Genomic DNA, 13,966 nt, shown 5'->3' with positions numbered 1-13,966 from the left:
AGGGAGAACAATCCAGCATTCCTGGAGACCTTTCCTGCCTGGACAGGGAGATCAATCCAGCATTCCTGGAGACATTTCCTACCTGGACAGGGAGATCAATCCAGCATTCCTGGAGACATTTCCTACCTGGACAAGGAGATCAATCCAGCATTCCTGGAGACATTTCCTGCCTGGACAAGATCAATCCAGCATTCCTGGAGACCTTTCCTGCCTGGACAAGCAGATCCAACCCCCAGAGAGGGAGCGGGGACAGGGAATACTCACTGGAATATTCCTGGCTCAGTGCTGAAGCCTCCTGAACTCAACCTCCTCCTGAACTTCAGCTGGAAAACGCAAAAAGGACAAAATTCTGAGTCCACAAACCAGAGGAATGGGAAGGAATTCCCAACCCTACCTGACAGGACACAGGGAATGGATTCCCACTGGGGGCAGGGATGGATGGATATTGGGAAGGAACTGTTCCCTGGGAGGGTGGGGAGCCCTGGAATGGATTTCCCTGAGAAGTTGTGGCTGCTCCATCTCTGGAAGTGTCCAAGGCCAGGTTGGAAAAACCTGGGGTAGTGGAAGGTGTCCCTGCCCATGGCAGGAAGTGGATTTGGATGATTCTTAAGGCCCCTTCCCACCCAAACCATTCCATGATTATTAAAATGTCCAGGCCTGACTTTATTTTTAGGCCTCTCTTTGGGTGCCAAGCTCTTCAAAGTTCCCCCAGGCTGAGGAACAGCACTGAAAAAGGAGCTGAAGAGCAGCCAAATTCCTGGCCTGCTGCAGACCCCGAGCTCCACAAGCTGTGGTTGTCTGCATTGTGCTTCTGTGTCAAGAAATATCCTAAAGAGAAGGAGGAATTTATAGAAAGTGTAACACTTACCAGGGACAGCATTCCCAGAAGCTGGGGGTGCTTAACCCTTCCTTTGGTAACAAAAAAATTAAAAATTCAACTTATCCTGGATTCCAACACGTGGGATTTGTGGCCAAACCTCATTTATCAATTCCTTAAATGCATTATGAGCCATATATTGGGAATGGCCCTGTGGGAAATCAGCTGGAAATCAAATACAAAGCAACACCTCCCTCTCTTATTTTCCAAACTCTGTTTTCCAAACCCTATTTATCAAACTCTTATTTTCCAAACTCTATTTCCAAACCTTATTTTCCAAAACATGCATCATTAAAATAACCAGGTGACAGCAAAAAGGTTTCCTTTGCACTCAGGATTAGCAAATAGGACAATGGTGCTTTGTCCAAATCCATATTAAATTTCCCAGAACTTTCAGAGGAAAGGGGATTTCACCTGGATCCTGGATGTTGGGTTCAGATGGATGGATCCCACTCTGGGGAATTGCTGGACAAAGGAGGCAGGAGGAACTGAAAGGGAGAGAGCTCAGAATTGTTCACATTACATAAAACTATTTCATAAATTCATTACATTTTGCACACTCAAAAAATTCAGTTATCCCATGTTTCTTGCACTGGGAATTTAGATAACAAAATGGTCTGGGACTGGGAGTTTAGAAAATAAAAGGGCCTAGGATTGGGAATTTAGAAAATAAAAGGGTCTAGGTCTGGGAATTTAGAAAATAAAGTGGTCTGAGATTGGGTTCTTCCTTAGAGGCTGAATGTGGATCCATCCCCAGCTCCTCCAGGACATTCCTTCCCAGCCAACCCAAACTCATTCCCAAGGCAGAGCAACTTAGAGCTGCACTATTCATAAATACACATTTATTTTTCATTAGAAATGCGTAATTACAGCATTTTAAAGCATTTTCCCCTAGAAAAGTAGTTAAGCAACAGTACAAACAAAAGTGTTAGTCTTCTGCAAATACAGTTTTCATGACACTGAACAGAAAACACCAGCAAAAGGCCAAGACTTGCTGTCAAGGGATTTTTCCTTTTTTTAAATATTTTCCTTTTTTTTTTTTTTGTTATAAACACCATAGCAAATTAAAAAAAAAAAAAAAAAAAAAGAAAAGACTGTTCCAACAGTGAAAAATATCTGAGCTCTGGAACTTTCCCTAGGTGGCAAAGCAGGTACTGCAGGGCAGCAATACCCAAACATCTGCAGACATTCCATTTGCACAGGAGGGACCAACAGGATGGCCAGGGATGGAGTCTCACAGTTTGGATGCAGGAGAGCTCTTCCTCTCCCCATGAAAGGTTTGTTTTGTCCTCTCTGAGTGGATTTAAGTGCAGCCCACGGGGTTGTTTTGAAGGCCAGGACGTGGATTGGTGTCGTGATGCACCTCTGAGTGATGCTGGAGTTATCCCAGGGGTGGGGGAGCAGGGCAAGGCTGCAGGTTCTGGGGTCTGGGAGGTTTTTCCAGCCCTTCCCACTCCATTTCTGGCTGCAGTTCACTGCCAGCTCCCCAACGTTCCTCAATCCTCTCACTGGATTTGGATGGCTCCGTGTTCTATCTGCATTTCTGGCTGGATTGCTGATTGAAGGGAATCAGTGCCCTGCAAAGGGGAGTGGGACAGCAGGAAATCAATCCAAAAGGGATTTTTATTGGTGTAACCAAGAGAATGAGAGCTTATTATACAAATATAAAGTTTTTGTGAATTCCAGTGGAAAAAATTCCAAAGCAAAATACGCATGGATGTGGGGTCTGAGACAGTGGGAATGGGAACACACTCACAAAGGCACCAAAAATAACATCAAGAGCCTCCATGAAGCCTAATGAGGAAGCTGAAATAATGCAATTATGATAAACATCTACAAAACCATGAGTGGCACTAAGGCAATTATTCCCTCTCTCTTCCCAGGCAAAGAACCAGCTCCAAATAAAGGAAATAAATTCAGAGTCTGGCAGCAAACTGAAGCTGTGGAAGGCTCATCCCAACAGAGAGATTTTGGGAACAGGGAGCTGGGAAGGGCACCAAGGAGGAGCATGGAGAAGGCAGGAGGGAGCTCTGCAGTGCCAGAGCTGCTGGGGGTGAGGGCAGTGAAATCTCCTGTTGGCTTTGTCCTTGGAATTTCCCCTCTGGAGCAGGATAGGATCTAAAAATGCTGATTTTCCCCACTGCAGCCTTTCCCTGGTTAGGGTGAAGTGAGACCAGCTTGACTAGAGGCAGCTTTTCCTCAGAGGAAATCCCTCCTGACCCTCCTCACCTCCCAAGGAAATCCAGGAAGAATTAAAGGGAGCACAACTGATTGAAACCTCCAAAGGAAAAATCTCTTTACAAACCAACTCACTGTCTAGCAGGAGCAACAGGGGAGGGAAAATCCAAATTGCTGGGAGCTGGGAAAGCACCTGCAGAGCTGTGAGAGGAGCAGCCCCCAGAGCAGCTGCACTGGCCTGCACAGAGCCCCTCACACCCAAAAAAGCTTCCCCTGCTGCCAGCAGCCATCACAGCACGGACAGAATTCCAAGCCCAGGGCAAGGATTTCAGGATTTTTTCCCTCTGAAGTCCCCTTCATTCCAGAGATCTGCCCTTGCTGGATTTTCTCTCATAAAAACCTCTAAAGGATGCTCTGTGCAACACCCTGGCCACAGAATTCTCTCTCTGACAGGATTTTGGTGATTAAAAAAGCCTCATTTGAGGTCCTGCTTTGTGCTCCAGCCTTGAACCTGCCAAAAGATCCACAAGGGGGGAAAATCCAGCAGAATTCCCAACTTTTAGGTTTTATTACACAGTCCCAGCTTATTTATTATTCAAATTAAAACACCAGAACTTCAAAATCCTAATGTGCTGCTCCTAAATTCATTTATTTCCCTATGCCTTGGTGCCAGTGGTTGCATTTGGCTACAGGAATATTTTCCCTGTTTAATTTGAAGGGTATTTTGTGTTTGCTTAAAAGTTCAATAAATTCATGCCAAGGTGCTGAATCAATCTATGAGATTGCTAAATTGGATACCACAAAAAAAAAATTTAAATAATCCTCAAGGTTTTCTTTCCCATTTAGAGGAAAAGTGTATTGAGTGAATAGAATTATCAAATATCAGCACAACAGCATCACCAAATATTGATCCAACCTCAGACCTGAAGGGATTACAAGAATTTATATTTGGAATGATGGTGGGTTTTTTTTCCAAATCTAACAAAATTTACCACCAGCATTGCATCTGAGCACAGAATTTTAATCCAAATATTCTGTATTTCTAGACTTTGCAAACTGCTGTCAAAACATGAAAACAAGCCAAGCAAAAATCATTCACGAATACACTGAAAATACAAAATTGAAGTGGATTTTGATCTGTTCCAGCTGAACTCAGAGCAGGAATTCACTTCAAGAAAAAAAAGGGCAGAAAACTGGTACCTTGTAGTGAGACATGAAATAAATTCACATTTGTGCTTTTTCTAACAGGGAATTGGCACAGAATCCAACCCAGGTGGAAAATAAATTCCACTTTATTGAGCTTTGATTGATAAAGAGCTGCAAAATCCTTGGGAACCTCTCAGCACCTTGACCAAGAACCAGGTGGAAGTGTCAGGGGATTTTCCCTTCTGTCAGATAAGACTTTTCCCCTCAGATGAGAGATCCTTCTCCACAGGAAAATTCCATTTCTTTATCCACAAAAATCTCCTGAATGATGGATAAGCTCAGAGCAGTGCAAACACCAAGCTGGTTTCTCCAGCTCCTTTCCAGATCCTCAGTTTTCACTGGGTGCAAAGCGAGGAAACATTTATGGCTGACTTGTTTTGGGGCTTATCTGCTTTTCCTTTCCTGCCCTTTTCCTGTCCCGTTCCTGCCCTGCTTTCCCTGGAAAGCTCTGGGGCTCACCACAGTGTAAAACCAACAGGGTGCAAAGTGTCCCTGCACAGGGAGCAGCTCCTGGGGACTGCTGCTCTTGGGGACCCTGCTCCAGAATTCCTTCCTGAGGAGGTGCTGGATGAGGAGGGAAATGTGGGAATTGCCCAGGCTTGGAGTAGGGACAGCAGCACGAGGAACAGCTCTCACTGCCTGCTGAGCTTATCTGGGCTCATGGGCCCTGTGGGTCCTTCCCAGCTCAGGGTATCCCTGCTGTTTGTGGCCTTCACATTCTCTGGAAAATCCCTTGGCCCAGGATTTTTATCCTGGGAAGCTGAGAAGCCTCGGAGAAAAAGGAAAACAATAATTTGAATTTCATTTGATTCTCCTGTGTTTTGCTCCTTTGGAATGTGTTTGGAGATTGTTTACCCACAGGTGATTGTTTCATTGGATTCTGCTGTGAATTGTTTTGACTCCTTGGCCAGTCAGAGCCAAACTGTGTCAGGACTCTGGAAAGAGTCAGGAGTTTTCATTATTGTCTTTTTATCCTTCTCTAAGTATCCTTTCTGTATTCTTTAGTATAGTTGAGTTTAGTATTCTTCAATATAATATAGTATCATAAAATAATAAATCAGCTTTCTGAGAGCATGGAGTCAGATTCATCATTCCTTCCTTCATCACAAATACAACAGTAGTTCTTGGATTTATTAAATCCACAGGAGCAGCAGTGATGGAGGATCCATAAAACACAAAGCACAATCCCTGCAGAACACCCTCAGTGTCCAGAGCACTGTTAAAAATTAAATATTGTCAAGGGCAGTGGCGAGGCACAAAGAATTCCACAACCACTTGAAGAAGCCCACGGAGTGGGATTTGCAAAACCACGTGTGACCAAATTCAGAAAAACGTGTTCCAACTGGTTTAAATCAGCTTTGTGGTGCTGTCACCAAAGCTTCAAGCTGATGACAGACTTTTTCTAGCCTCAGCTTCATGCTTGTTCAAGCTGATTAAAAACGACCAAAAAAAACCCCATAATTCCTCCTCAAGCAGAGAGGATCAAGTGTTCACTTCCAACTGGACTTGCTGTTGATCAAAACAACTGGAAAACTGCTGTCAGAACAGGAATGACCTTTCTGAGGGAAACCTCAGTCTGAAAATACTTTTTGGCTGATTGCAGCCACATTTTTGGTGCTGTCCTTTGTGAGGCTCTCAGCCTTCAGGGACACACCAGTGACCGAAATAACTTCTCCAGAGGCACTAAGCAAGGACAGCAAAGCAGGAGCAGTCAAGGATCATTTCTACCTTCAAAAAATGATGTTTCTTATTATAAATTATGAGTTTTATGGTTTGGAAAGAGGAAGATGAGGATGATGGAGAGGAGAGGAGAGGAGAGGAGAGGAGAGGAGAGGAGAGGAGAGGAGAGGAGAGGAGAGGAGAGGAGAGGAGAGGAGAGGAGAAGAAGGAGAAGAAGGAGAAGAAGGAGAAGAAGGAGAAGAAGGAGAAGGAGGTGAAGGAGAAGGAGAAGGAGAAGGAGGAGGAGGAGAAGGAGAAGGAGAAGGAGGAGGAGAAGGAGAAGGAGGAGAAGGAGAAGGAGAAGGAGAAAGGAGAAGGAGAAAAGGAGAAGGAGAAGGAGAAAAGGAGAAGGGGAAGGGGAAGGAGAAGGAGAAAAGGGGAAGGGGAAGGAGAAGGAGAAGGAGAACTCGAAGGAGAAGGAGGTGAAGAAGAAGGAGAAGAAGGAGAAGGAGAAGGAGAAGGAGAAGAAGAAGGAGAAGGAGAAGGAGAAGGAGAAAGAAGGAGAAGGAGAAAAGGAGAAGGAGAAGGAGAAGAAGAAGGAGAAGGAGAAGGAGAAGGAGGTGAAGGAGAAGGAGAAGGAGGAGAAGGAGAAGGAGGAGAAGGAGAAGGAGAAGGAGGAGAAAGAAGGAGAAGGAGAAAAGGAGAAGGAGAAGGAGAAGGAGAAGGAGAAGGAGAAGGAGAAGGAGGAGGAGAAGGAGAAAAGGAGAAGGAGAAGGAGAACAGGAAGGAGAAGGAGAAGGAGAAGGAGAAGGAGAAGGAGAAGGAGAAGGAGAAGGAGAAGGAGGAGAAGGGGAAAAGGAGAAGGAGAAGAAGGAGGAGAAGGAGAACTCGAACTCGAAGGAGAAGAAGGAGAAGAAGGAGAAGAACTCGAAGGAGAAGGAGGGGTGGCTCATACCTGGCTGGAGGCAGCGTGGTCGGTCACAGGGGTCAGCTGCACGTACTGCACCTGGATGTCGCTGCCCTGCAGTGGGGAGCCGTCCACGCCGCCGGCCGCGGGCTCGGCCGAGGCCACGGCGATCAGCTGAGCCCCCTGCAGCACCTGTGGGAGGGCAGGAGAGACGGGTGAGGGCTGGGAATGCCACCAAGGCAGGCTGCCAGTGATGTTTAGGTTTTAACTTTTCTATTTTCAGGCTCTGCACTGCATTAGTTCACAACTCTGAACTCCATATAAAGTGTTAGTGAGTTCTCCCAGCTCAGTCACACAGAACAATTCTTTTCCAGCCCAGAACCAAGGACACTGCTGCAGCTTCAGGCCCAAAAAGGGCAAACAACAGGGAATGGAGGAGAGCAAACTGGGAGGATGGGACTGCATAACCTGGAGTTGTGACTGGACAATTAACCCCAATATGGAAATGGACCAAATCTTATAAAAGTGTGAAAACTCGGGGGTAGCCTTGGCTGGGCTCTTGTACTGCCCAAGGTGTATCCATTGAAGACCTTTTAATAAATGTCTATTTTATTCCTTTAATACTGCCTAGCCCCTGTTCTAGGCAGCCTCTCAAGGCATCAGGAGGAGCACAGAGAGCAACTGGTCCCAGCTCCCTGCCCAGCAGGGCTGATGCCTTAAGATTTTTGTATTTTTCAAATCCTGTACTGCATTAGTGAATTGCTCTGAACTCCATATAAAATGTAGTTAACTGTCTTCACATTTGGGTCAGGCCATCTCCCAGACCAGGAATATCCCATGAACCATCCAGAGAAATCCAACCAGAAACACCCCATGAACCTCTAAACAAATCCAACCAGAAACATGCCATGAACCATCCAAACAAACAGAACCAGAAACACCCCATGAACACCCAGAGAAATCCAACCAGGAACACCCCATAAACCACCCAAACAAATGCAGATCCAACACCAAAACCCACTAAAGGAACCACAAGAGAAGCTGTCCCTCAGTCCCAGCTGCTCCCAGCAGGGTTTCCCACAAAACACAGAGCACATGGATTCCCATACTGGATGCTCAATGCATTTGGTCTTGTGGGATTGATAATTATGTTAATTTTGACAAGTTAATTAGGACAGAGTGACAGATCCTGCTGTGAGTGTGATACCATCAGAAATCACTGAGCAAGGTTTTCCTGCATGAACACCCAAATCCAAAATATTCCTTCCCACAGCCCAGGCATTCATTACAGCAATGTTTATATTCCTATCAATAGGAAGGTGTAGATTTAGGAATTCCTAATTAATGCTTATGTTTATCCCATCTGCATTTGGCTGGAGAAGACAGTAAGTCCCTCACAGAAAAACTGATCCATCTCAAAGCACTTAAAAATGGGCTTGGGATAAACTCATTTTAATTCCCTTCTTGAAACAAAAATCAGAATAAAATAAATGTATATAAAAAAATAACAAGTCCCCCTTGCATTTCTCAAACTCAGCTCCACATCCAGGTTTAACTTTTATGAGCCACAAATGAGGGATTTCTAAACATTTGAACACAACGAACAAAAGGAATCTTTTAAACCAAAAGAAGAGAACAAAGAGCAAAAAATAACATTGTTCACAAAGGTTCTGCTGACCAAAGGATGATTTCTCAGCTGATCTGAGGGTGGGTGGCCATGGACGAGGGGCTGCACCCGAATTTCCCCGGGGAGCGTGGGAGGAAGAGGAGGTGACCTCCAGGAATGACCTCCAGGGTGTTGTCAGGATTTTATTGGGATCTTGGGTGTTCTGGGACAGCACCAGCACCAAGCTGCTCAAGGATGTCCCCATCTGATTTGAAGGAATAAGCAGAATTCTCTCCTCCCACAGTATTAGTTTTGGAAGCACCCCATGCTGTCAGGATCACCCTTTGTCCCACTGATCCCCTGCAGGTTTGAAATTATTTTTTTCTCATTTATTTCTCAGCTGGAATATTCAGAAGGGTTGGGAGTGCCTGAACAACCCCACGAGCACAGAGTCCTGGCAGAGTTTGGGTTGGAGCACGTGGGAGAGTGGAGATGTCCCTGTCCAGGACATGGGGTGGGATGGGGTGACCCCAATGTCCCCTCCAACCCAACCATTCCAGGATTCTGGGATCCCCCCTGTGTCATCCCACTGACCTGAATCTCTGCCTTTCTCTTCAGGTTCCTCCCTCTCCTCTCCCCCTTTTTCTCCCCTCTGTCATACTCTCTTCAAAGTCTTGGGGATTTGGGACATGAAAACAACTGATCTCCCAAATTTCTCTATTTTGACCCTTCTTCAGTGAGGTGTTTACCACACAAAACATAGTAAAATGAATATTGATAATGGAAACCAGCTACTTTCTCTGCTCTCTTTCTTTCCATGTCAAGTCCATTTTATCTCATAACAAATAATTCCCATTTAACATTGAACTGCCAAGGCATGAAAGGGAATTTTTCAAAAAAAGAATAAAATATAAGAAATTTTCTTTCAACTTCTTCCAAAATTATTCAAACATGTTTAAATTCCTAGCACATCCTTTGAACCTGCTAAACCCCATTTTAAACCTTCTAAACCCCCTTTTTGAACCATTCTTGCTACTGTTGTGAGCTCTTTTATTACTCTGAGCAAGCATATGTGTTTGCCTACCTATAAAAATCTCAAAAATAAGATATATTGGGTTTTGGTGCCTTTTTTCCATGTTTTTTCCCCATTTCTACAGCAGGAATGCAATAAAAGGGGATGTTTCTTTAAACCAAAGTGAGGTTTGGAATCCCAGAAGGAGTGGATGTTTCTGGAAGCTGAAAACCCTGGGACACTGATGGCCAAACACATTCAAATGACAAACACAGCTCCTCCAAATGATAAGAAGCTCTGCTGATAAGAGTTCTCTTCAAAAAGATAACTCCCTGTCCCTGATTCTTTTCAGTCTGAAACTTTTGGAGCCTTAAACTAAAACCATCTCCTGCATTTAATGCCAGAAAAACATTCATTTAGTGGCTCAAATATTCCACTCTGAAGGAAATGCAGGGTTGTGGGATAAGGCCTTGCAGCAAATCCCACTGCAAGAGCTTTCGAGTGCTTTATTCCTATTAATGTCCCAATTAATTGTTCTGGGCATAAAAGTGTGTTGGGTAAAAGTAAAACAAAATAAAAAGCATCCATTGCCTAAATTTGTTATTTCTTTCTGACATGAAATGCGCCGATATGAAAATAAATTCAGCATAAATCAAAGCAGTTCAGAGTGGAGGAACTGTCCCTGCTGTGCATTTCTGGGAGTGCTGAGTGGAACCTTGCAAAAATCGACCTTAAATCTGTCAAAGCTTCATTAGGGAACCCCCAGCAGAGCCATTGAACAGGGAGCACCTCCTGGAAATCCCCCAAAATCCCAGCCATGGAAAAGGAAACTGATTTCAGCTCCACAGAGTGGGGGGAAACCAAAAGGAGAATCCCAGACTGTGTTTTTAGCAGGGGCATTATTTAATTGCATAAGAAGAATAAACCATCCCAGATCTGAGATTCCCTTCCTGTCCTGGGGAAATGCAGGAACACAACCTGGAACCACCTAAATGTCCCAAAATGTCCCTTTTCCTGCCTGCCACGGTCAGGATTCTCTTCCTGTCCTGGGGAAATGCAGGAACACAACCTGGAACCACCTAAATGTCCCCAAAATGTCCCTTTTCCTGCCTGCCATGGTCAGGATTCCCTTCCTGTCCTGGAGAAATGCAGGAACACAACCTGGAACCACCTAAATGTCCCCAAAATGTTCCTTTTCCTGCCTGCCATGGTCGGGTGGAGTGAGAGGAGTGATGGCAAAGTGTGGCTTTGCTTTGATTTCTGGCAGGGATGGTTCAGGCCCTGAACAATGATGTCAAATGCATCAAATCCAAACACAGATTTCCACTGAAAATCCACTTGAAACCAGCACACGTGCAAAGGTTAATTAGAATCATAATTAATTGGCAGTTTGAGTGCAGATGGAATTTCAGTAGGAATGACTGGTTATGGAAACAGGAGTTACCTCATCTCACTCCCTGTATCAAATTCGAGGGGATATTGGGAAGAAAGGAAATCTGGGTGGTTCCTCTGACTCATCTCCTGCTCTGAGATCCTCCCAGGGAATTGTGCTCCAAGGGAAACTCCTCAGGATGGCTCTGGAGGTACCTGAGGGCTCTTCCCAAAACCAGCCTGCGCTTCAGAGGGATGGAGCTTTCTCCTAAGGGAAAGCCTGGGAGAACTGGGATTGTTCAACTGGGAGAAGCTTCAGGGTGACCAAACTGTGACCTTGCAGTGCCTGAAGGGGCCTCAAGAACGATGGGGAGAGGCTTTGGGCAAGGGATGGAGGGACAAGACACAGGGAATGGCTCCCAGTGCCAGAGGCAGGGAGGGATGGGATATTGGGAAGGAATTCCTCCCTGCAAGGCTGGGGAGGTGCTGCAATGGAATTCCGAGAGAATTTCTGGCTTCCCCATCCCTGGAAGTGTCCCCTGGACAGGGCTTGCAGCAACCTGGGATAGTGGAAGGTGTCCCATGGCAGGAGGGGTGGATCTGGGTGAGCTTTAAGGCCCCTCAGGAGTCCCCACATCTGCACAATTGCAAGAGTTTGTGCAGAAATGCTTCAGTGCCAGCAGCAAGCGCAGCAAAACCCATGGAACTGCCTCCCAAAGGAGGAGTTTTCAGGAATGGGCAATTCCAGATCTCTAGGATAATTCACTGCTCTGAGCAATACTAAAGAAGCCTTTGGCTTAATTTTTTTTTTTTTTCCAGAAGAATGTTATTGTTGGGTTTTATTCAATGTACAACTGAGTAATGGCTGCATAATCCAGAGAAAAATACTCCAGAGTCAGGGAAATCTTCCTAAACTGGAGCTGCTGAGTGCAAGAGCTCAAGAAGGAGTCAAAGATGGGTGATGCAGACTCCTGCAAGTGACCTGGGAGAGGAGAGCTCATTCCAAGGAATAACTGAGGGTCACTCATGCAGCATCTGCCTGGTGGGAAATATGTGAGTGCCACAACCCAGCCAGGAGGGGGAGGATCCCTCCTTCCTGAAGGAATGGCTCCCTTTCCATCCAAATGGGGCAAATCCCTGCTTGTCTGGAAAATACAAACCTGGCTTGAAATGGCACCCTGGTCTAGAATTCCTGGTGGGATTAGTTCTGCTAGAAAAGAAAGGTCAGGGGAAATGCTGGGGTATTTTCAGCACTTCCCATGACATTCTGCTGAAGGTTTCAGGCAATTGCAGCAGGGAGAGGATCCAATCTTTTCCTAAATAAATTCAGAGGAGGATTTGGCCTCTCAGTGCTGCTGAGAAGCTCCATCCCCTCCAATGAGGCTGGCAGTAAATATGCCACTTAAAAAGAGTCAGAGACCTGAGCAGATCACTGAGGATCTCCCCAAATCCCACACAGCTGGGAGATGTCTGCTCCAATCCCTCACTCTGCCCTCAGAAGGGTCATTGCACTTCAATTCCAGAAAGAAAAGAGATTTAGGGGGAGCTGCAAATGTTTACATCATAACTGGCAGTGGGTTTTTTTTTTTTTTAATAGAAGCAAAATAACATCTGAAAGTTTGGCTCTTGTTGCCAGAGTAACGAAACACTGCTCCTACTGTCCCCGACAGGATCCCATTAACCAGGAGAAATATGGATGGGAAAACAAGCATGGAGACATAAGAGAACTTCTAGGGTTGCACAGCTCAGGAAAAGGCCTAAGAAAATGAATCTTCTCCCTCCTCCACTTGAATTCTGGAATTATGTCACCAGCTGGAGTTCCATCCATCAGGATCAGGAGTTCGTGGTGGCTTCAAAGGAAAAGCAGGAGGAGGATGGCAGGAAAAAGCAGAGTGAGGAGCCTGAGCTATAAATCAGGAGCTGGAGAAAGTTCTAAGCCAGTGCTTGACAATTAAAGAGCACTTAAAGGAGCAAACAGTGCTCTGGAGAATTACCTGAATTACAGTAATGAGTTTCTAACAGAAACTTGCACCAAAAAAAAAAAAAACCCTGCTCTGGATATAATTCATGGAAAAAAATTCCCAAGGACAAGGAAAAGGGGAAACTTGACCCAAGTTAAAGAGCAGACTCGGGCCCTCAGGGTTTGTTCTCTTTAACAGCCCCACTCCTTTGGGAAGATGCTCCCTGATCTCCTGGACAGGGGAGGAATGCAGAGCCTGGAGCTGTCTGTTGTCTTTGGTTTTCCTTTCCCACCCAAATCTCGTGACAGGAGTGACAGAGCTCTACTGAACACGAGGAGTTCTCCGTGTTATAGGGAGTATTTCCATGTGGAGGGGGAATATGAATCCCAGAATTTCGGCTAAAAACAAACATATGGGGTTTGGAATGAAAACCATATGAGAGAACACCTGCACTTCTCCAAACCCCTACAAAAACTACAGATACTTGTAGGAAAGGAATTAAAACACCCAACTCCAGCTCCAATCCTGGCTTTTATCTCCTAGGAAGGTTCATGTCCAAGGAGTCCAGAGGAACAGAAGTTTTATCTATTTTATTTCAATTACTGGCAGTGGGCAAGGTGAGTGTGGCTCTGGCAGTGACCAGAACTCAGAGCAGATGGGCTGGATATTAAAAGTGATCCATCATCTCCCACCCCAGAAAATCATCTCTGATGTCCAAAGCCTTTTCCTGAGGAAAAGCCATTAGGAGAGCTGATGGATTTCCTCCATGGAGATGGATGTTGTTCCACACAGCCGCTGTACTTTTTAAAATATTGGGTTTTGATGGATTTAATAAGATCAGAATCAGCACAAATCAGCACTCTCAGATTCCCAGCAGGGCTCACAGATAAGCCATGAATTATCTCAGTTTTCTCCACCTGAGGCCACATCGTTTCTGCTGGAATTCCACAGGTGCTTCCCTTTTGCCAAGGCACTAAGTGGACAAATGTTTCCAATCCCCTGGACAAAAGCTTGGGAATTGGTGCTTCTTTCACACCAAGCATTTGCAATGATGCAAATGTTCTTTTTCTAATTTCCAGCCATAAAACAGAAATGACTCCTCAGAGAGTGTCAGTTTGTTTAAGTCATGTACTACAAGTTCTGGGACTGCCTATGATGCTTTCCCAATTTTGCAAATGAATTTGTGATT

General features: G+C 45.2%; 1 protein-coding gene across 1 annotated transcript in view; it reads right to left on the bottom strand.

Moving 5' to 3' along the window:
• Positions 1 to 1,697: 1,697 nt before the first annotated feature.
• Positions 1,698 to 13,966, bottom strand: part of BANP (BTG3 associated nuclear protein) — a 115,941-nt gene continuing 103,672 nt past the window's right edge. The window contains exons 12-13 of the mRNA XM_054640759.2: positions 6,876 to 7,019; positions 1,698 to 2,454 (exon numbers count right to left, since the gene is read on the bottom strand). Of these exons, the coding sequence (XP_054496734.1) occupies positions 2,383 to 2,454; positions 6,876 to 7,019 (216 nt within the window). The 3' untranslated portion in view covers positions 1,698 to 2,382. The remainder of the gene's footprint in view (positions 2,455 to 6,875; positions 7,020 to 13,966) is intronic.

Source organism: Agelaius phoeniceus, chromosome 12 (assembly GCF_051311805.1).
Source record: "Agelaius phoeniceus isolate bAgePho1 chromosome 12, bAgePho1.hap1, whole genome shotgun sequence".
Lineage (NCBI taxonomy): Eukaryota > Metazoa > Chordata > Aves > Passeriformes > Icteridae > Agelaius > Agelaius phoeniceus.
The sequence above is the reverse complement of the archived record's forward strand: the minus strand, read 5'-3'. Positions and strand labels throughout refer to the sequence as shown.